At 43.5% G+C, this 23,986-nt stretch overlaps 1 protein-coding gene across 1 annotated transcript in view; it reads right to left on the reverse strand.

Annotated features, from left to right (window-relative positions):
* ZNF385A (zinc finger protein 385A) overlaps nucleotides 1-23,986 on the reverse strand; it is a 150,537-nt gene that overhangs the window by 87,261 nt on the left and 39,290 nt on the right. The window contains exon 2 of the mRNA XM_063293871.1: nucleotides 9,206-9,348. Within this exon, the coding sequence (XP_063149941.1) occupies nucleotides 9,206-9,348 (143 nt within the window). The remainder of the gene's footprint in view (nucleotides 1-9,205; nucleotides 9,349-23,986) is intronic.

A 23,986-nucleotide genomic window follows, 5' to 3' on the forward strand; every position in this document is an offset into this window, starting at 1 on the left:
AAACTAATCTGAGCTTGTTCTGGGAAGGGAAAATAAATCTAGGAGAGAGGACTCTTCAAGGGTCTTCTCATGCATATGATGCAAAGGAAAGGCCATTTGCACTGAAGAATTTTAAGCACTTGCAAACTTGAAGAGACACAGCCCAGGTGCAGATAGCCTCCTCTGCAATCCAGGTATGAAACTGCTTCAAGGCATTTCACATTGTAAAAGAGAAACTGCTTCTCTACTTCTTTCAGGAGCTTCAAAAGAAAGGGACAGCCCTTGAGGCCTTCCTGCTGGATAGAAATGTCATGAATTTTAAAAAGCCCAGCTGACCATCAATGAAGAGAAAACACAACTCAGTGGACAGTCCTGGAAAGACTGGGCAGTGGGACATCAGTGCAATCTTTTTACCTGGCTTCGATTCACAAGTACACTTCAAAACCTCTGAAGCCAACCTTCCCCCTGGAAACAGCACTGCCCCGCAGAATAAAGGACGGATAGTCCCCTGCCTGGCAGGGCTGGAAAGGGAGCCACATGCTGTATTGAATTGCTGCCACTGTGCAGCAACTGCAAACAGGATCCGGAGATAGGCAGAAATCCAGCTTCTCTGGATGACTTTCTGCTCCGGAGAATGTGCACATCGAAGAACAGGGCAGAGGCTTTGCTGGGCCTAAGGAAACAGCTGGTCCCAGAAAAACTCTGCCTTTCCCATCTCCGAAATGCTGGGAGAAGAGCTGCCATTCCTCTGGATATGATACACTTGGGACGTATGGCTGTGTGGCAAGTTCACCATCTTCTGTGCACTCGGATGAGACACTTAATACTCCTGGAACAGCTAATCCAAACCACATCTGATCTGCATAAAAACACCAAACCCCTCCCACAAGGTCTAATTACAAAGGGCCTTCACAAACATCGGAGACCCGGGGACCTTTTTCATCAGGGGTGACAGTCACACTACTGTCTTGTTCCCCAAACAATGAGACTTCAGATGACTCCAACCATCCTTTTTCAAAATCATGGGCTTCAGACTCCCTGCTTCAGCCTTTAGGAACAGGTCTGGCCTAGAAAACTATCTTATTTGTTAGCATCTTTATGTTACAGGGAATTGTTAAAGACCTAAGAGCTTTGCTAGGTAGGATGGGGAGAAACCCAGATAGAGGGGTCTAATGTGTTTTCTTTAATTGTGGCCCAGAGCAACGTAACTGCAGTCAGGGCAATGGGGCAGATGGCAAGGGATACAGCGCATCCATCCTCCAGTACTTCCTTGGAACTTCTAAAGCGGGTATAAGACATTCATTTGCAGCCAGTCAAACATTTCAGCCCCTTTTGGAGTACTGATGTTTGGGTGTGGGGGGTGTTAAGAGGCTTGGTGACTGACATCCTGCAGGGACTTAGAACACTCATTTCAACTCTTTAAATCCCACCCCCAAACCTCCTAAAAATTAGCCAAAAAGTTTGGACCCATATGCTTTGGGGCTTATAAAATACGTGTAAGTCATGGGTTGCCTACCCCATTCCATAAATGGGGGAACCTTGAGCAAAAGCGACTTTTTGCAAGATTTCACTGCTCCTGAACCCTGGGGAGTGGTGTGTGTGTGCATCACAGATTGTTACATTTCCTATCTTTCCCCATTGACCTCTATGACTCTCTACATAGTTCACTGACACAAACCCTACCCTGAATTGGATGCACACTTAGGGTTACATGCCACACAATCCTCTCTGAAAGCTTCAGGCTGCAACTCCCCTCATTCCTCAACCAGCACATTCAAATGTTGCCTGGGTTGATAGGAATGCAGTGCAACAGGAGGCTTAATATTAGAGAAGTCTGTTTGATAAAGACCTGCAGCCAAAGCCTTTTTCTTCACTTACTTTTTTCTGTCTGAAAAGTGATCTTCTACCTTGTTAGTATCAGGCTGTTTAAAATACAATAAAACCCACCCTTCTCTATGTGCAGTGTAGTGACAGGCACAGCTGAGAAAGCAAAGGCATTCAACATAGATGTTTCTAGCAGAATACATGCCTATAAACAGAAACAACTATTTTACTACCCGATCAAAATGAGAAGCCCCTTCTTGGCTTACAGTTCCACCCTTTAAGTGAACTACTTTCCCCAGTCCTCTTCAGCTGAGCCTCATCCAGAGAGAAAAGGGCCTATTCCAGACAGAAAGGCTAACAAGGACTTAAGCCACTGGGGGGTCTTGAAAGGTCATCGCCCACACACTGAATTGTTCCTGAAAGTAAAGCAATTAACAGTGCAGACCTTGCAGAGCAGATGTTGCAGATGTCCTGCAAGCAAGTGTACACTACCCTACTAGCTGCACATCCTGGGCAACAGCACTTTCTCCAGCTGGATGTATTGCAGCAGTGCAATCTAGAAGCGAGAAAGGCACATGCTAGTAGGTCTAAGGCATGACCTTGTCAGGAACAGAGACAGGGGCACACGAGCCCGAGCCAGGCAAAACAAATTACTAGGATCATACAGTAATAATGGAATCTCCCCTAAGAGTTCCAAAGCAACCTCAGAGAGGAAACCTGATTCTTCAAGGGGAATCCTATCCAGTTCAGAAGAGGGTGGATTTCTAATTTATCACCCATCTGCCCCATTCCATCCTCACCTCCAGAGCACCTCTGTCAAGACTGGATTATTATTAGCTCTTGTCTAGCCCATGACTGTCACTCAGCATGGGTTCACTGAAATTTTCCAGAAAATTGAGCTGAGATAAAAATCTTGGGGGAGGTTAATGCCTTTTTAAGGGACTTTGTTCCCATGAACAAGATACAAGGGTGGCTGTTATTAGAGAAACTCAACTTGGGCCCAGTGGTTTGGGATAATTACTAATGTCTATTCTTCTTCTTTTAGAAGTTGGAATATATGGTGGTTTCTCAACTCCAAGTAATGATGGATAATGGTATTATTTGGGGATGAAAAAAGAAGGCCCCAGGGCTGCAAAGAGCCCCCAGTGCCTTGAGAGCAGCCAATCCAGAAATAATGCAGAATCATCATTTTTAATGTGACCAAAGGAGATGTCATGAGTAAGGATGGCGAGCAGGGGGCTCCCACCCAGACTGTCAAGCGCATGCGTAGCACTGAGGAACTGTTCAGACATTCAAAGAGACACAGATCGGGACCGCCTTAACCTTTGGGGTTTATATGGCTGGGTTTTTCCCACGCTTCCTCAGTTTGTTAGGATTCTTGTTAAGTACTAGTAATAAATATTAGAGACCAAGTCATTGTCTCAGGGTGTTTCCTGGTAGTTAGGACAGGAGAACATTATTAAATACATCGGAAGTTTTTTTTAAAAAAAATATCTGTTCCATTGTGTCCGATTCTTGGAGACTGCCTGAACAAGTCCCTGCAGTTTTCTTGGAAAGGTTTTTCAGAAGTGGTTTGCCCTTGCCTCCTTCCCAGGGCTGAGAGAGGACGACTGGCCCAAGGTCACTCAGCTGGCTTTGTGCCTAAGGCAGGACTAGAACTCATGGTCTCCCAGTTTCTAGCGTAGGCCCTTAACCACTACACCAGACTGGCTCTCTACATGGGAAGTAATACTGTATATGAGTGTGAAAGGTCCCCTGTGCCAGCACTGAGTCATGTCTGACCCTCTGGGGGGATGCCACTTTCGAGACTTTTTCTTGGCAGACTGTAGCGGGGTGGTTTGCCATTGCCTTCCCTGGTCGTCTGCTTCCCCAGCAAGCTGGGTATCATTTTACCAACCTTGGAAGGATGGAAGGCTGAGTCGATCTGAGCTGGCTACCCAAGAGAGAATCCAGCTTCCTCTGGGATCAAACTTGGGCCGTGGGGAGAGTTTTCGGTTGCAATACTGCTGCCTACCACTCTGCACCACACGAGGATGTTCTATACTGTATATAATAAAGTATAATACTGTATATAATATTAAAAACATGGGAAGTAATGCTATTAATGACATTACATTGTTTTAAATTAAATTAATTTAACATTTAGCTTTTCTCTTGGCACATCACTTTTTTCTGGCCCTGTTTAATTTTTGGAGTGAGTCAGGGTCAACCCTTGCCTGAAAAGGGTGCCACCTCTGATTCAGATCACTTTCAGTCCAATTTCTGCTACAGTTTGGGTTCCAAAACAACCCTAATGGACTTATGCCGGGGACTGTACACTGTGCAACTACAATGGATCCTCCAGATCTCTTGGCAGCTTCTGATTCTGGACTCTCCTCCTCATCCTATTTACAGGTCCTTAGGAGATCCTAAAGGTGGCTTCTTTAACTACATTAAGGGCCTTTTTGTTAGCTAACTACCCAGTGAAGATTGAAAATCAGCATACGGTAAGTCTGTGCCTAGCCTTTATAGAGTCGAAGAGGAAGAAGCAACTAGCATTGTGGGAAGGAAAGGGTTGTAATAGAACATGGAATGCTACCACACCTGAGACTGGCAACTATCTGCTTAATCAGCCTGGCAAATTTTGGGAACAGCCAAGAAAGATGCTCAAACAAGTTTTAATTTTTTTCAGGGCAAAGACAACTGAAGTCTGTGTAGGTTGGCATCCCTGGAACAGGGCAACTCAGCTCCCAGAGAGGCCCAGAAAGAAAGATGAGAAGACCCTGGACTAGAAGACTATATTCTGATATCCACACCCCAGACTGCCTTGCTCCTCCCTACACCTATACTGAAAGGCTGGAAAACTAATCATTTAAGTTTTAAACTGCAATCAGCACCAAATTACACAGGGCATATGCACAAGAAACTCTGTTAATCAATCTCCTGATATTATTACTCTTGCTATAATGCAGTTGCTGGGAAAAAAAGGAGAAAATGTCAGGTTTTAACCAGTCTAAATCAATCCTGTCCCCAAAAGCTGTTACCACCATAATAGAGGAAGGAAGGATATGCAGACATTTGTCTCCCCCATCCTGCCTGAGGGACTAACAGCCACCTTGGAAGGAAGATGGCTTAGGAAGAGGGGAAAATACCAAATTATCCCAGTACCCATCAAATTCATGCCCCATCCCTGCCATAAAGTGAAATGAAATAAAAAAAACTCTGGGAGGTAATGTATTAATAGATTTATTAGTTATCCACTTAGATAATAGATTTCCTAGTTTCTTCCACAGGCAGAAGATCCCTCCTAAGATCTTTGAGAAGGAAGAGCGAACAGACTTGCAGATGAAAGACGGTTTAGCAACACCAATGTAATTATCTGTGGAATCTCAGGCACTCAAATCCAGAATGCCAAGAGAGGGGCAAATTTCATTTCAGGATTATCAGAGCAAGCTAATTCCACTCTCAGGGGTGAAAAAAATGCACACAGTACACAGCCCTTCATTGAAATGCCACCCCCATAGCTGAGACATCCCCAAGTGGCTCTTATCAACTGAGATCTTCTGAAGGAGCCCCCAAGGCCTTCCTAACATATTAAAGAAAAGAACAGCCACACTATATATCCCATATGTGAGATGCATATTCATTAATGAGGGAAGGGACAAGTATTACTGCAGAGAGATGAACATTTATATGCAATTGGAAAGAAAAGGGAGAGAGCGATGGCTTTTGTGTCTGTTCTGTGTTTGGAAGGAAGAAGGCAGGGTGGGGGAACACAGCATGAGCCAAATTATAACCAACTAACATTCCATAAGCAATAGCACCAGCAGAAGAAAATGACGTGGGAATCAGGGCCAATGGATTAACTGCATAAAGTCCAGCTGCACCCAGCTCCTGCTCTTCTTGAACGGTATCCAGCTGGTCATATAATAATCTGGTACAGCATATGGGAACTGTTCAGTTAGGTAACAGCACTTAACCGATCTGAAGAGCTGTGCCGAATCATACTTGGATGGGAGACCACCAGGAATCCCAGGGCCACAGACCATCCTGGTAAGTTGGAAAAACATCCCAGAAGAAGGCATGTGCCACCTGTCATGGTTGCCAAGAAAACAACCCCAATGCGTCTGTGGAGTCACAAAGAAACAAGCTCGCCTTGAAGGAGCCTTTTCTGGCTTTGATATGGAAACTGCCTCAGCAAGATGCAGCTTAGCAGGGCCGGCCCTGGTTGGTGCCTGGATGGGGAGATCACCTAGAATTCAAGAGCAGCCAGGCAGACTCTGAAGTCCAAAAGGAAGAAGACAATAGCAAATGCTTCTCTAATGCTGCAAAGAAAACTGCATAAATATGGTCCCAGGAGTCCAGCTTGACCTGAAGGCATCTTTCCCCAGCAGGGGATGGTATTGAGTTGTGTTTGGCTAATTTCATAAAGCTACGCAAGGCTGGACCTGCATAGTACTTGGATGAGGCACCACTAGGAAATCCCAGGGTTGTAGGTGAGACAGGGAAGATAAGGGGGGGGGGGGAAAAGCCAGAAGAACACAGTGCCAAGCCACTTCTGTATTGGTGCCAAAGCAAATCATGTGGATGTAGAAAACTGGTCTTCTGCTGCTTCTTCTGCCTTCCTGATATCTGCCTTTATCTCATTTTCATAAGCCTGCAGGCAAGGGGGCATCTTTTGTATTGATTGATAGTAGTAATAAGGGTTTTTTTTTTGTCTGAATAACAAGTTTAACATGCTTTAAATAATAAATAAATCCCAGAGTTCAACATGGAAAGGGGGAAAATATCAGAATAGGCTTAGGCCATGGGGGAAAGAAAACTAAGAAATACTTGATTTCGGTGGTTTATCTCTTTTTAATATAAAAGACAAGATAGCTCTTGTATCAAGCAAGCTTAGGGAGTCATTGTATGTGGATCAAATTTACCCCCAGTCTCTGATTTTATTATAATGGAGTACCTCAGGGATAGCTAAGGTCTTTCAGGGATGCAAGTGATAGGCAAGATTGCCTTTTGCAATCCTAGCTTTCTTGGGGCAATGAGAGCACGGAGCTTGCCACCCCCTCCAAAAATAAAATTAAAAAGTAAATGTTATACAGTATTTAAATAGGAACCCCACATGCTTTGAAAACCAGGCCAAATTTTCAACTATGGTTTCAAGAGATGTGTTCCCCCATTCCAATATTTCACCCCATCATCACCCCAGTGGTAAAGCTTGGTTTGAAATGTAATAGACTCTTCAGAGCTAAATATTCTCAAGAGGGAGAATGGGGGGAAAAAAGGAGGTGTGAGAGTTATAAAAAAAGGCTTTCCAGCCAGGCACTCTCCCACTGACTAGCACCCATCATCCCCAAACATCATTGCAGCCCACAGATAAAGGATATCTACCTACCTACCTACCTACCTACGGAGTAATAAGGTGACCAAAGCAATTTGTGAGTTTATTTAAGAATGTGGGTTTGTTTTAAGGGATTGATTCTGAGCTGGGAGACCTCTGTTCAAATCCACGTGGCTACAAAGCTCAACAAGTAAGCCTTGGAAAAGCGATACAGAACGATAGATCCTCTCCTGGACCTGTCTATTTCCCCCATATAAAGTTACTGCTGACTGGACCGCTCCCTTTCCAAAGGATACAGCTGAGCACTGTTGTGTCAATTGTGAATTGGGAGCTCCAGCAGAGATGAATGTGGAGAGCATCAAGACAGAAAAGCATCAATCCCAGCACCTGTTACTAACCCAGGACTAAAGAGTCAGGTGTAATCTAACAGGTCAGCACCTAATTAATAAATGAGCTACAACTTGCAGAGCCCCAAGCATTTCTCTTTATTTATCTTTTTCCTCACTTGAAAGCTGCTGTTCAGATTTGGTTTGGGGAGGATGAATTGGAGTCAGGACTAAAATTAAATCACTCCTGAGCTGAAGTACTGGCCAAGTATTTTCCACCTCCTTGAGATGACGGAAACTCTACTACTCACAAAAAAAGTGCTGCCTCCATTGTTGGTTTCTATCTTGCCTCCTTTGCCTTTGTTTCAAGTCACTGCCAGTCACTGGACTTCCCTCCAAAGCAATGGCCTAGCAGGTCTGACAGATGGATTCACCTTTGGGCTGCTGTTGAGACAGTATCAGAATAAGTGGGGAAATACTACATTAGCACTGACTTCCTTCATGGGCTGGGACAAGATGAAAGTGATGTCATAGGGACATGGCAGAAAATAGATGTTACCAGGGCATGGTTTGTGCCATGGTTAAGTAGAAGTGAGAAAAGGCTCCAAGTCACTAAAGGGATCTTCTTTATTTGCATTTTCCACAATCATATAGTGCCATCAAGTTTCTTACTGCCACCAGCAGAGGGCACTCCAACACAGCCAAATAAACTAAAGCAATTTCCCCCAACTTGGTACCTTTCAAATGTGTTGGACTACAAGTTCCATCGCCTCACTTAGCACCATTAGTGTGTTGGCCAGGGTGATGGGAACCATACTCCAAGATCTCTGGATAGTTGGTTGAAGAAGGCTAGACGTAACACATCTCCTCAAATCCTGACCAGGAATGTCCCTTTTTCATCCAGAGATCTGAGCATGGAATCACTAATATTCATATGCAATCACACCTCTCAATGAGACAGCAAATTCTAGCTATGACTTCCTGGTTCTAATACTGTAGTGATTCAGAAGCACTCATGAACCGATTACAGGTTCATGAGGTAGCTCTCAGCATGTCCTGGCTGAGGACATCAGAGGCACTCAAGCTCTACAGCTGATCTCCAAAACCTACATTGCCTCCTTGAACTGGTCCAACATCCGTCATCAGTTAGCTTTGTCCACCAGCTACTCATTCTTTCTTGGCATGGCAAGCAAGGCTGCATTCTGCGCCAGGGTCTGAAGATCCAATAAATTCTAAATCAGGGTGGGGAACCCCCTCAGGTATTTCTGAATGCCAATTCCACACAGTCCTAGCTAGCACTCCCAATGGGGAAAGATGATGAGAATTGCAATGCAAATTTTGAGGGCTACTTGTAGGGAGAAGCTGATAAAATGGGTGAAGCGTCCTTTAGTCAGCTGGTAGGAGCATGTACTGAACCTTCCAAATGAGGGGTCCTCCAGATGGATAGGAAGCAGACTGCAATTCCTAGGATTCCTTGCAAGCACAGCCAGAGGCACCAGCTTAAGAGAGGCAAATGAACCAGGAACCAGACTCATGTGCTGAGGTGATTGTGTTAAGAACTCCAGGGCCAAGGAACCTCTTCCGACACCCACCCGCACTCAGTCCACAGACTCTGGGTGCCTCACCTGGCATTCCCAGGGGCCAGGTATCCAGATCACCTGGTGGGGGCAGAGGAAGAGAAGGAGAAGAGTAGGAGGAGTTATACAAACAGTCCTACCCGAGCCTGCACCTCCTGGGACAGAAGCAGCCACGGCCTTACCGTGTTGAAACCTGGAAAGAGACCCACGGCTGGCTGTGCCTCCACGGGGAACGAGAGGAAGGGCTTGAGATCCAGGGGTGGCTGCATCATGGCCGGCGGCGGGCGCAGGATTGCAGGAATTGGGCCCGCCCGGCTCAGGCTGCCTAGGCAAGGAGAAACAAGGAGAAGCATAAGCAGTTTGCCCTCCAGTATGGGTGGTTTGGAGGGCAGGTGAAGTGCAAGGAACAAGAGATAAGGATTTATAAAAAGATGGGGTTGAACAAGATTGGAAATGAAAAGGGGAGATCTAGATCAAGTTGTTATCAGCTGCAACATGGAAAATAGGTAGTCCTCGTTTAGCAACTGTTCACAGTTATGACAGTGATGAAAAAGTAACTTTATGACCAATCCTAGCATTTACAACCTTCGCAGGTTCTGTAAAGCAAAGGAAAGTTGAAGTAAGAAGTAACTGCACAGTCGCAGTTTCACTTAGCAATCGCTTCGCTTAACGACTGAGTTGCCAGTCCCAACTGTGGTTGTTAAATGAGGACTACCTGTAAATGCCTATTGTAATAAATATTTCAAACTGACCCCTGCAGACTCCCTCCCAGGTCCTCAAAATTTCAGATCTGCAGATAGAAAACTATGATTTGAAGCTTGAGCTTTTAATTCAGTATTATGATCAGTTTGGGGAGTTGGTTTGTCCATTATTCCCTACACACAACCACATAATTTGTTTGTTTGGATAATTTATATTAAACACTTATTTAAATTACCAAGAGTCGAACTGAGCTTAGTGGCACAAAAATACCATCAGCAATTAAATAAATACAACAGATTTTGAAGTCACTAGTTTTTAATTGCACAGTGTTAATTTAATCCATTGCATAAGATTTAAATGTCTTTCCTAATCCCTATGATCACAGTGGAGGTGGAAAGGTGGAGCTGGTGCAGAAAGGCCGGTGTGCCTGAACAACAGCGAAAGTTTTTATTCTCTGAATACGGAGCTCTCCGCTTGGAGAAAGCAAGGGGATTTGCTTCTCTCCTCTTCTTTCCTCTCAGAGTGCAGGTGAGATGATTCCATGTATCTTCACAAAAGCTTCAGGGAAGGTTTGGCCGAGAGACAGCAACAGATCTGAATGGGCTTTATGACTCAACAAGGATTGGAAGCCTATTACTGAACCCTAACCCTGCATGAGATTAAGCTCAGGGATCAACCACCACCATCCTAGTTATATGTGAGTTATTCTGGCTAAGCAGTGAGAATCTTAAGAAGTTTTAAGAAAATGTACATACATCAGTTAGTAAATCCCATGGGGAAGAACTAAGTGTACATACATATGCATGCCAATCTACTGGGAGAAGAATAAACATGAGACTGGCGCACTCAGACTTTCAGATATGCATTGTGTGCATTAATCATGTCTGAGTTTCTCAACACAGGCCAATGAGTCAACGTGTAGCTTGTTAGGCTCCACACACACATTGCTGAAAACTAGTCTTGTGGCTCTGGTCTTGCGGGTACCTGCTCTGATCCCAGAAATCACACACTGCCTGAAACTTGCATCACCTAACACTCAGCACCATATGGATAGGCCTGGGCTTTGGAGAAAGCTCTCTCTAGCTTGTGGAGCTCCAGCATCTATCAAGAAGAAAACAATCTGGGCCATTAGCCACAAATCTCTGCCACAGCTTTGTACACCAGTGAATGATTCCATACCTTCAAGGCCTATTTTCTGCAGCACATGATGCGCCCCGACTTCACCTGTGGAACTGGAGAGAGTTAATTCAGTGGAACTTCCCACCGTTCTACTGCAGTGTCTGATGGTCACAGTAAAATGTGCAGTAGCTGTGAGTGGTATTTTCAAGCAACTACTGGGAAAAATTATTCTTTCTCTCTTTGTTTGCTTATGTAACTATTTTTGGTAATTGCTGGTTATCTAACCCCCAAGGCAAAGGCTGAAAAAGGTGGTGATGAAACTGGTATGCCCTTTCTCCCATTCTCTGCAGCAAATGGGGAAAGCAGGTTCAGCTCAGAAGTGAAATAGACAAGGATTTTAAACTGGAAGAAAAGTGGATGAACTTTGCAACTCCTTAAAAAGCCAATTACTAGTTCTTATAGTTGCCATTAAATGCTTGAAAGTATGAGTGTAAGGGGTATATTACACATACATTTATTCAGCAGTAAGTCTCTCTATTTTAACAGGCTTCAGTGTAAGACTAAATCTGGGAAGCAAACGTGTACTGTAGTTTGCTTGTAATAAGGAACCAGTCTTTAATGCTTGCCCAGCTCTCTTTCTCTCACACAAGAAAATTAAAATGATCTTCATAATGCAGAGTAAGATAGATGTGTTTACATGGTTTAATTTATTCAGGTAGCAGAATTTAGCCTTTCTGGATGCAGAATTTGGATTGCCTAATCACCTATGTTTTCAGTTTAACTTAAAAAGAAATGAAATATCAGTCCTAGATTTCTGTGTCCACAAAATTGTAAGATATATTAATGCATACTGAAGCAAAGAAGCAGAAAGGCTGAAAATATAAAAGAATTAAATGCTTTGTTAGGGTCAGCTGGACAAAATATGCAGGTAAACACTTGCTACCATCAATATGCTGATTAATTGGGCAATGTGGTTTTAGGCATGTTTGCAAGGGCCTACCTCTAGCCCTCCCATAAAAAACTTGCTGGATAGCATAGTAGTAAGAAAAAAAAGAGGGCAGGTACTGAAAAACAAGGGTGGGGGTGGCTGGGCAAGGATAATGTCTTCAAGTGCCAGAAAGACAAATCTTTATTGTATAAAAGCTAACATGTTTTGGAAAACCCCTTTGTCAAAGGCAGTGTGCTTACCCACTAAAACATTTCGATTGAAGAATGCTGGCTAAACACCATACAGTTATGGGGCCATTAAACTGTTAACTCTTCTTTCGAGAATGTCAGGAAGAGATCTTGCAGAGGATGTACAGAGCACACTTTATTTACATGCAAACAATGTATTGATGAAAAGCCAGGCGGTTAATCAATTAAAAAAAGCACTTCCACTGGTTGGTTGATATATCCCATGCGTATCAGAGCAATCACCAACATTAGGCTTTTGCCAAAGAAAAGTCATGCTCTTTGAGGTGCTTGACTACAATTGAATCTCCATCATTCCAAGCACTGCCAACTCAGTAATTCCCAGTCCAAGGCTTTCTCATTCCTCACTCTCTGCTTCCTTCTCAGAAGGGGCCTCTTTCCCTCTCTACCTCCTCCACCTCCAATGCTATTCATTATATGAAATTGCCACAAATCACAACTGGTGCAAGCTAGAGCCACTCCTATTACTGGGCAGACTGAGGTGGCAGCCTCAGAGATGCCATGAAAAGGCAGAAAATTATTGCTGCTGCTGCTGCTGCTGATGGTGTCTTTACTACCAGGGAAGGGGACTGATGCTTGTGAGATTTTTCTGCCCGAGATGCCAAAATAATGTACTTTGAGCTGGGAAGGGGATGCTTTTACTACTCCACCTCAGATAGCAAAATAATTTAGCTGCCCCTGATTAAGGAGCATTAAAAAAAAAACATGGTTGCCATTGTGTGCTTTTCTACTACCGCCAGGATATTGTTAGCAGACTCACTAATTTTTAGGCACAAACCTCTAGAAACAGAGCATTAACACTGCTAAGTATGGAATGCCCAACTCCAAAGCTACTATCCTGAACCAATTCAAAGCTGGATCCATTCAAAATGTATAGAAAGGATAACAAAGATCTTCAGAACTTCCCCATTCCTACTGTAAAGTTAGCCATAAGCTGATAGTCCTCATGAGGATTCTGCCAAAGGAGCTACTTCTAAGAGTGGTGAAAACACACTTGGAATCAAAAACAGGACCACCAGATCTAGGCTGCAAATGCAGGTGACCAATGGATGCCAGCAAAAGTTAGTTTTTTCTGTGTATCTCTGCTACTTTCCAGTGATCATGCAGGCCTTTGCGACCCACACTGCTATCCCTAACCCGGAACATCAGCAGCCAGTTGGAAAAGGTTCTCCAAGATTTCTGATCACAAATCAGCTTGAAAACTCTACAGAACAGCCCTAACTTTTCATGCATCAAGTTGGACATCCTGGGAGATCAGGTCCAACCTCCCCCTGCACTGTCTTCCCTAAGAAGGCACACAGTCCTTGTGCTCTCCTGAAGGGTACTTCTGCTACTCGAAGCAAAGCATCTGATTTACATCAGTGGGGCTTTGAGAAACTGAGCCAGCGGGTTTACAGTAAAAATTTCAGTTGTGTCTAGATGTGAGCCATCTTGTGACCCCATGTTATTGCTTTTCCTTTTCTTCTTCTTGTGCTGCTGTTGCCACTCACAGAACTACAACTGCTGTTCCATCCATATCAGTGGGCAGATTTCTATAGACTGTCCAGCCCACTCTGGGCTCTTATTCCATCCTACCACACTTCCAGCAAGCACAGTGGTAACTGAGAGCATGCACACGTGCATTTCACACGCCTCCACTTCTCCCTCCCTTCAGGGAAAGAAAAACAACAGCACCAGGCACTCCAAATATTCAGGACCTTTCGCTTAGTCCTCCTCCTGTTATAATACTGACACTGCAGATGAAAAGGCCGGCGTTTGCAACAAAACCTTTAATAATAGGATTCATGAGGTCAGTTAAGGCAGATTAAGACATAAAGGAATTGCCCTGAAAGAGCAACAGCTAAGGCATAATCTACTTGAAGGCCGGTGCTGCTTCACAGACCTTCCTTCCCCCCTCAGTCCTACCATCAACACGGCATTCCTCAGAATTCAAGGACACAAAGGTGGGTGTAATGTTATAAAGAGTGCTTGTGTGCAGGCAGACAGCTCATCTTTCTATATCCACAGAAAAAAGATTCTTCTAAAGTTTTAAAATTACAACCTGGAAGCATTATCATCACCATGATTGATGTTGTTATTTGCATAGTCTACCAGATAGTTCTGACTGGATTTTGACAATCAGATCCTTCCCAAGGATCTATGGTAGCTCAAGATACCATTGTAATATATGTGCTATTCCAAATCATGTGATTTTTTTTTTATCACTGATGTGTTGAGATTCTGCCTATTCCTGTTGTGTCCAAGTGCTTTTCCAGATCTTTTGGTATGACACCAAATGCACCAGCCACTAGTGGCATCCCAAGTACCTTCTTCTTCCACATCCACTCGATCTTTATTTGAAAGTCTTCATATTTCCTTATTTTTTATAGTTCTTTCTCATTAACCATTCTATCTCTAGCTACTAGGTTGTCAGTTATTCATGCTTGTTTCTTCATAACCATAGTCATGTCTGCCTTATTATGAGCTAAATATTTATCACACTATATTTGGAAGTCCATCATCATCATCATCATCATCATCATCATCATCATCATCATCACAGTCAGCCAGAGGTTTAGACTGGATTTGGCATTTTTGTCCACCTATTGAGTCCTTCCCAAGGACCTGGGATAAGGCAGATGTTGTTGTTTAATAATATTAAAGGTATTGTCACAGGTTGTAAGCTGTTCCAAGTAAAGCTGCTTTTTGCAATTGACTGGTGGTGATTTTGTCAGTGCTGATAGTGTTCAAGTGATGCTCCGGATGTTTTGGAATTGCACCCAAGGCGCCTATTATTATTATTGGTACTGTCTTTGCTTTCTTTTGCCACAGTCGTCCTACTTCTATTTGCAGGTCTTTATATTTTGTGATTTTTCTCCAGCTCTTTCTCTTCTATTCTGTTGTCTCCAGGCATTGTAATGTCCACTATCCAGACTTTTTTGTCTTTCTTATCAACAGTTGTTAAGTCTGGGGTGTTGTGTGGCAAGTGCTTGTCTGTTTGAATTCTAAAGTCCCAAAGCACTTTGGCTTCTTCATTTTCTAGTGCTTGGTCTGTTTTGTGGTCCCGCCAGTTCTTGCTTGCAGGCAAGTGGTATTTCTTGCAGATATTCCAATGCACCATTGTTACTACTTTGTCATGCCGTTATTTATAATCAGTCTGTGCAATCTTCTTGCAGCAGCTAATCATAGGTGGTCCACTGTTTCTTCAGCTTCTTTGCAGAGACGTCATTTGCTGTCTGTTGCTGTCTTCTCAGTTCTGGCTTTGTATGCATTTGTTCTTAAGGCTCGGTCTTGTGCAGCCAGAATTAGCTCTTCTGTCTCTTTCTTCAACTTTCCTGCTCTTAGCCATTGCCAGGTCTTGTCATTATTGGCTTTGCCTGCTGGTTTTTTTTAATGTACTGGCCATGTAATACTTTGCCTTGCCATGCCTCTTTTCTGTCCTTCATTTGGTCTTTCTTATAGGCCAGTTTGGCCTATAAATTAAATTATTAATTAAATTATTACTAAATTAGTAATTTACTTTATATTATTATTATTATTATTATTATTATTTTATAGCCTACATTTCTCCTCAGAGGACACTGGGTCAGTAGAAATTCCTGTGTAAAGAAATGTATACAGAAGTGCTGTACAGGTACATGGATACATGTGTGTGTATAAACTGGAGTCTTTGGGGGCATAAATGAAGAAAAGGACAAGAGGGAAGGTCGATGAATGTTACTACAACTGAGGCTGCCTCCCCACAATGCCAACAAAATTAAAAAGGGTAGCAGATCAAATCAATCTTTATGTTGGTCCTTGGCCAGCATTGAAGTATAACATAAAACCCACAACGTTGCTATAAACCAATGATCCCTCTGGAGAATTGTGATGTCCCGGGTCATTCTGACTATGCATTAAAAGAAATTAGAATGGACAAGAAGGGTTTTTTAAAATAAAAAAACCTAAAAGGGGCTGAGAATGGACAAGAATGTCATTTAGATGCCCACCCAGTTGTAATACTTATCTGAAAGCAGCCTGGTAGAGGGAGATTGAGGGGAAGAGACCGTCGCCAAACCTTCCGCTCGCTTGTTCTGCTGCTGCTACATTTGATGGCTAGCAAGTGACATTCCCCCCCACCTCGCCTCCCCACATTCTCGTTCCACTGAGGGCAAAATGTGCTGCTCTCACTTTGGCTGCATGGCTGACCTGGTGCCACTATTTTGTGTCCTTAGAGAGCCAGTGAGTGCAGTTGGCTTCCTGCCTTCACTGCTGCAGGGATGGCTGGGGGCAGGTGGCGGGGGGGAGAATGGCCATACCACTGGGAACACAATCATGACAATTCTGCTCTCACCCCCAAACCACAAGCAACATCAAAACAGAACTATGGAGAAGGTTTAAAAAAAAGGGGCAGATTTGGGGAGGTGGCTGAATTCAGCATTCCCTGTGTCCAAAAAGAGTCCCGCCCTGTGGCCGTTTTCAATTGAATATAAAAAGTTCCAGCTCTGTATAAACCTAGCTTCCTCCCCTACCTCACAGATACATATCTGGTCTTTATCTGAGCTGGACCGAACTATGATAAAAGAGGACGAAAGGAAAACACCACAGGGATCTGAGGACCTGTCAACCAGCTGCCCCTTCTGCTCTGGTTAAAACCACAGGGAAGAAGCAGACTCAACCAGCCTCTTCAGCCAGAGTTCTCCCCTTGTATCATTTGTATTCAGGGTACAAAACAGGACCACACCTCCTCAAAGAAAACCCACCTCAATTCTTTCTTCCAAGGCAACCTAGAAAACAAGACAACCCACTGCTTGAAGGCTCTCGGTGTCCTTGCTGTGCCCGGCCTGTCCCTGGCACAGTTGCTTGAGAGGACTAGAATAGTGTGAGGGTTTAAAGTGGCTTATTGTCCGCTTTTAACTAGCAGCACAATGGCAAGATTCCAGAATGGGAGCTAGAGGATCTCTCTAGAAGAGCAAAGAGAGAGAGCAAGACCTTTCAGGGTTTCAAATCACACACATACCCATACACATCAGCTGAGGGACCAAAAGCTTGTGCCTAATGCTTCCAACATTTTATTTTTCAGTGAGCATCACTAAGAAATGAAGGTCAGTATTCAGAACTGTAACTTCCTACCCAGCTTTAATATTCTGCTTCGCACTCTAATTTCCCCCAAAGTTAGCCACCAATGGTCCCATCCATCTGGAATTTGAACTATTGAAATGATAGGATAATCATGGCAGAATTGATCTCGTGTGTCCTGCCAAATTTTCTTTAGTAGTGAGAAGAGGGTATGCAGCACAGTTACTACATCTCCCCCCCCCCCCAATTCTTCAACTGGGCTTTGGCACCCTCTTTCTCCACTGCCTCCTATAGCATATGGCTATATAAATTTAATAAATAAAATAAAATACGCAATGTGGATATTGGAGGTAAAGTAGAAGGAAGGAATGTCCTCTAGTTGCATGTCCCTCTGCCTGAGCCAGACAAGCAGGATCTCCAAGCTGGGTCTGAAATTTCTAATGGGAAGATATGGTTTCTAAAAAAACTAGGGCACCCCCAATTATAGTTTCTATAATTAGAAACTAACAGCCCAGTTTTCTGCATTTGCTTGGAAATCTTGCCCATGGATTATTCCCTACTAAATATGTTTAAAATTGCACTTCAAGTGTTGTTTTGAAAGAGATTCAGTGCACAGGGTAGATTTCTCTGCCCAGTTATGGGGGAGTCCCCAGACAACCTTAGCTGATCTTGAAAACCTAAGCAAACTGGGATCTGATTAGGAAATCCCAGAGCTGTAAACTACACTGAGAAGTCAAAGGAGCTATTGGGGGGAAAAAAGCACCAAGAAACCATTTCCATAGCATTGCCTATGCACATTTCATGGATTCACTAAGAATATCTCCTCTTTCATCCAGTATGGAACGGTATTGCAACTTCACTTCGGTACTGATACACTGTACATGGTCCTGTCACCCATGCTATAAATTAATCCTCTGGGTATATCCCAAATGTTGGGAGATGTTCCCAACAAACCACATATGGGTGATCCTCTGCAGAGTATGCCAGTGAAGGATAGCTGTGAAAACGAACAGTGAAGTCTGCCACCCACTATCACAAATGGCTTGGCAAAAAGCTTTGCAAGAGAAATCTCCCTAAATTTGAAGATGGAAGAGTCTGAGATTTGATCCACCACGCCAACCAAAAACAGAAGGAACCCCCACCCCCACCCCAGCCATCTGCCTATGTTACAAACATGTTTTCCTTTTAACAAAGCCAAGCAGAACATCAATAAAAGATGGCACTCTACACTGTGTGGGTGTCAACAGCAGGGCATGCATGTGTTTGGGTTTGTGTACAGTCAGGAAGGCAAAGCAGGCCAGTTTTCAACAAGGTTCTGTGATTAGAAAACTGCCAGGCAATTTTAGGATTTTGTTTTTAAGAAATCTGATGCCAGAAATGGGATACCCTACTCCCTCTCAGCAACCTGCACCTTTAATTTGACATTTTTACTTCTCTATATCTTGCAGGACCAGAACTGGTTCAAAATATCTTCTTACTTTCTGTTAGGTTGGAATGCCAAACAGGGCTTTCCTATCTCCTCACATGCAGAACAGATCTAAGATTACTTCACAAAGCCTAACTGAAATCAATATTAAGGCTCAGGGGATCTTCCATAAAAGAATCTTGCAATATTTTATCCTGCTGTAATAGGGCCTTAAATCTGTTGCCTGGGATCACCAGCTCATGGGAAAGTTGGGAATGTTTTCAAACAGAGGGCTTCCAGCAATATTTCTCCAGTCCCTCCTTCCCCCAGTAATAAAAAGAAACAGAAGTAGGAGTGAGTGGAGAAAACAAGGTTTGAAATGGAAGCTGCTCTTGGCCCATAAGATTTTGTAACTGAGGGAGAGCATTTGTCAACTGTTGTTTGGAAGTATCCCAAGGTCTGAGGAGGATAACCACCTTCAAGGCATCCTTACACCCACATGGAGTGACAATTGCTTTATGATTTTCTGCATAACCTTATTATTAGAGCAGAGCCTCTAATGCTTGTGCAATCACAGAGCAACATCCCTTCTAGATGCTGGAGCTGGCCAAGACTCTCCATCACATCTCATCCGGAACCTAGTTCTTGAATCAGAAAGCCCTTTCACAATAATCCACATAGAAATGTTCTCCTACCTCTTGGAAACTGCCCAAATTTTAGGAAACCGGTATGAGATCAGTTTCAAAATTCGGGCTCCTAGTAACAACTCTCACCCTCCCCGCTTCTTCTCTAAAACTCACAGAGAATTAAATTTAAGCAGCGGACAGCTTACAACTAAATATTTAAAGGCTCAAGACATTTGTCACCTGAAGAAAGATGCAAATCTCCTCCTCCCAGCACTCCAGTTGGGGTCACCATATTAAATACTTCTGCTGTACCACTGATACCAGCTCTGACCTTCATCTACCACCACCTACATAGGATCGCTAGACAAAGGTCACCCGACCTTGCTGCACAGGAGAACCAGCTCTGCGAACTTAAAAGCAGGATGTTCATAGACAAACAGTACTGGAGCACTGCAACACCAAGAAAGCAGGCTTTTGATCCATACTGAAGAGCAACATCTATCATATCTGGGATTAGAGGCAAGAACAAAGAGAGTAGCTTTCAAGGAAGTTTGATGATCAATATCTCTATTTTTATAAATTAGCCCATTTCTGGGCCCTGTTCTTTTATTGCCCATTCTTTTTTGTACCCACAAACACAAAATTTGCTGCATTTTTCATGGGGAAAGAAAAAATATTTATGAAGTAGTACTGTTTTATAAAATGAATTAGAAGAATAAGGAATGCTAGATACTATATCAAATTGGATAGTTTCAAAAGTTGAAATTAACCCACATAATTATACTTAAGAAATATGTGTCAGCAGCAAAAAGTGGAATGTTCAAAGCAAACACAAGAAGGCTTTGACTCCCCTGATTGTCCCTCCCACTGAACCAACAATGATAAGAAATGAAAAGCTAGCAAAAAACAAGGGGTGGGGGGAATGTTTAAAAGCATCAAAATTTCTGCTATAAGAATGTGAAAACCCAGAGAAACGAAACTAAAGCAGAAAACTCCTACCTGGGGGAAAAACTGTTGATTTACTTATGGTCCCAGACCAATAAAACACAAATACGGTCCTTAAAAGTAGGTACCAGCTGACATCTGTAAGTCATAGCCATTGCTAAGAACTTGGCAAATTTCATTTATATCTATAGCTGTGTTAGTTTCTTTGTTTTGTGTTTCTTGTATTGTTACGTTTTTAATTTTTTTTAACAATTTGTAAACCACCCAGAGTTGCTGGGTGTTGGGTAGCATATAAATTTAATAATTTATTATCATTATCTATATCTCAACAGAGATATTCATTCATTCAATCATTCATTCATTCTACTAAAAATAAATACCAACAATAATGTAAAGGCTTAAAAAACATCCTTTAAAACTCCAGAGTTAATTATACCCAATGAACATGGTGTACTTGTCTTTACTTTATTTGCCAGTAAGAAGTCAAACATGCCAAGCCAGATCCCAATCAATGTAGATATTTTAAAAAGTCAAGGAAGCTATCAAGACTTATTTCCAATTAATTCTGTACTACAAATGCTGAATTTACAGCCAATGTAGCACTTTCCTTTCTTCTAGAACATGAATTCACCTGTTTTCACAATCTTTCATTTTTAAGAAAAAAAAATAGGCAAAACTCTTTAAAAATAGGCAAAACTCAAATGAAGCCATCACATGTAGCAGCAGTACAAACCTACACACAATTCTGATTCATGAGACAAATATCCCACCTATCCAACAAACAAGCCACCCCAGGCTTTACACACAGAGTGGATGCATTTGCCTTAGCCGACATACTGGTTTTCTTCTCAACTTTGTTAATCCCACGCAAGAAACAGCCAACCTTTAATGAATCCATTCTTTCTAGAAAAAAGAGTCCCTCTCTCAGCCCAACTCACCTCACAGGGTTGCTGTTGTGGGGAAAATAGGAGGAGAAAGGAGTATTTGGTATGTTCACCGCCTTGAGTTATTTATAAAAGTAATAAAGGCAGGATAGTTAGTTAGTTAGTAAGTAAGTAAATAAATAAATAAATAAATAGCAGTTCCTAGCAGGAATCACTGAGCCATCCTATTTTCTTCCCCAAGCACAAGATCAAACTTCAATGTATGCAGGAGACTAGCAACTGGATCTCCCAATAGTTTTATATTTATTGCAGTGCTGCTGTGGAGCAGAAAAGAGTTCTGGACAGCAACTATTCCAGATGAAAGATGCTTAACCTATCTCAGTCCCTCACTGTTTCTCCCATGTCATCCTGCCTCCTGCAACTGCTATAAACCTTCTGAGAACAGGCAAGGCAGGAGAGGAAGAAGGCCTTCTTTCTTTTCGTATTAGTGTTAAGGAGAGCCTTAAGGATTATGGGACTACCAGGCAGACTTAAATAAACCTTTCATCGTATTGGCTGGGAATTCTGGATGATGCAGTTCCCAACACCTCTGGAGGGTACATCAGGCTAGGGAAGACTGGAATGATACATTTGGTGTGCATGTGGGTGTTGTTGGGAATTACTTACAGGGAGATCCTTGCTCACTTCCATAAATCTTTTGGGGGAGATGGGCGGTGGCTAAATTTGATCAATCAATCAATCAATTTTCTGGTCATGGGAGAGGAAGCCTTTGGGACAGAGCGGCCTGTGGCAACTCCCAGCCTCCAATCTCATTGCAGGCAAAGGAAGTATTTCATAAGCTCAGGGGAAGAGGAGAGGGAAAACAACCCCACCCCCAAATATTGAGGTCACTGAATTTCAGAGACATTTCAGGAGGTAGGGCAGCTAAGCAGACCAGACAGATACAAGGTTACTTCCAACTGTCCCAGTTCATGTTTGCCTTGGGGTTGGAGAGGGTCAGGGAACAGATGCAGCAAGCTGTTTAACTGGCCCAAGGACTGCCAATGGCCATTCTTTGGGTGGCTTCTCCTCATCCACATGCTCACTTGCATATTCAGAAAAGGAACAATGCTGGCAACAGACCAGATGCAGCAGCGATGCCCAGCCACCTTTTTCCTCCTTTCCCTCCCAAACCATCCCTTCCCCCACCATGAGGCTGCCCTCCCTCCTCCCAACTATTCATAATAGGCTTCCGAAAGCCCAGCCAATTAAAGATGTTTAAAAGTGGGGCAAGCATGCGGGAGAGGAGGAAGGGTACTTGCCGAAGAAGGACAGGTTGGGGGTGGCCTTGTAGGAGAGGAGAAAGCCACACCACCACCTCAGAATGAAATTGTCACCAATCGCGTTCCAAAGGGGATGGGAAGGAATGAGCAAATAGAGGCAGAAATTAAAACAACCCACAGTAGACACACATGCACGCTCTCTCCCTGTATGCAACCAAAGATCATCCAACAAAGTGAAATGCAGCAAATCAGACAGAGGAGTGGCAGTCGGGGGCCAGGCTTCCCCATGCCAAGGCTGCACCAAATGTATCTCCCTAGGCAGAAATTATTAGCATTCGAACCAGTTCCTCTGTTGAACCCCCTGCTTGTTCTAAGGCATAGAATTAGGATGGCCAACTCAAAAGTCAACCCAAGGTACGCCACGGGTAAAGGACATCACATGCCCACAGTCAAAAGATCTGGCAGAGACTTCCCCCACCTGATGCCCACCAAAACTGGCATAATAGTTGGAATAGTGGGCACCAGGTAGGGGAAGGCTGGCCAGGAATAAGGAACCTCAGTTGCAGCTTATGGATGCAGTGGAATAACTGGCAAATTCTTGTAATGTCCGGAATAGTCATGAGAATATGGAATTCTTGGCAACATGGAAGGAAATAGTTCCTAGCAACTGACTCAAGGCTGATATATTTATCCCTGGCAATTGGTATTTTTGAGAACTATCACCACTGCCTCTAACATTAGTCCTCTACGTTGCCCGACTGCCTCTCCTAACCTTGGATTACCAGACAATGTTAAAGAACAGTTCCCATTATCCCCTGCCAATGACAAGAAATGAAGAGCTGCAGTCGCCATAACCTCCCTCCCGGTATCCACCTCTGTTCTGCACCTAAGCTTACTGTGGTCTGCACAGGAAACAGAATGGACTTTACTACTTGAAATTGCAAGTAGGGAGTTGCCTTTATAACTGCTCATCTAAGGACATCTTTGAATGTGAAAACAAAACGGCAAAAGCTATAGCATCAGAGATAAAAGATCTAGCTCAGCCTGTATCCGAAGGAGAGGTATTCCAATCACTGCAAGCAATACCCTGGGCATGAGAAACTAGGTCCTTCCTCTCTTGTACCTAACCATGGTACAAAACATATCCCAACATCATCTTGTTTTTGTCACGTCCCTACGCCAGTGCTTCTCAACCTTAGCAACTTTAAGATATCTGGACTTCAATGCCCAGAATTCCCTAGCTGGCATGCTGGCTGGGAGGTGAAGTCCACACATCTTAAAGATGCCACGGTTGAGAAACATTGCCCGATGCTGATAGCTTCCACTTGTTCCAGACCAGCAGTGACACAGCCTTAATTTGCTCTAGGCAATTTCCTGGACTAAAGTAGCATTTTCCCCCTTATTCCAACACTGTCCAAGGGCCGCTTCAAGGGGAATTAAATCTCTCAAGCTTTGTCACCCATTACCTTGGAAGGAAGTCACGTGAGCAAAGTGACTGGGAACAGAGATAATAGAGGCAGGAGAGGGATCAGCAAAGGAGGTAGCCCATTTCATCCTGGTGTGGTCTTCTGCCGACTCAGTGACGGATGGGGAGCATTTCAAAGGCCCACTGCTTTACAAGCAGGAACGCTGAAGATGTGAGCCACCTCCTCCGTCCTTCAGTCCAAAATGGGTCAGCCCTGCTGATCCTCTTAGGATTCCACCAGTTAATGCTCTCCCAGCGCTGCTGCTGATGCCCATGTAGGGCAAAGCTTATTAGAATACTCTCACTCCCAGCATGCCTCTTAGG

Source organism: Candoia aspera, chromosome 2, assembly GCF_035149785.1.
Source record: "Candoia aspera isolate rCanAsp1 chromosome 2, rCanAsp1.hap2, whole genome shotgun sequence".
Lineage (NCBI taxonomy): Eukaryota > Metazoa > Chordata > Lepidosauria > Squamata > Boidae > Candoia > Candoia aspera.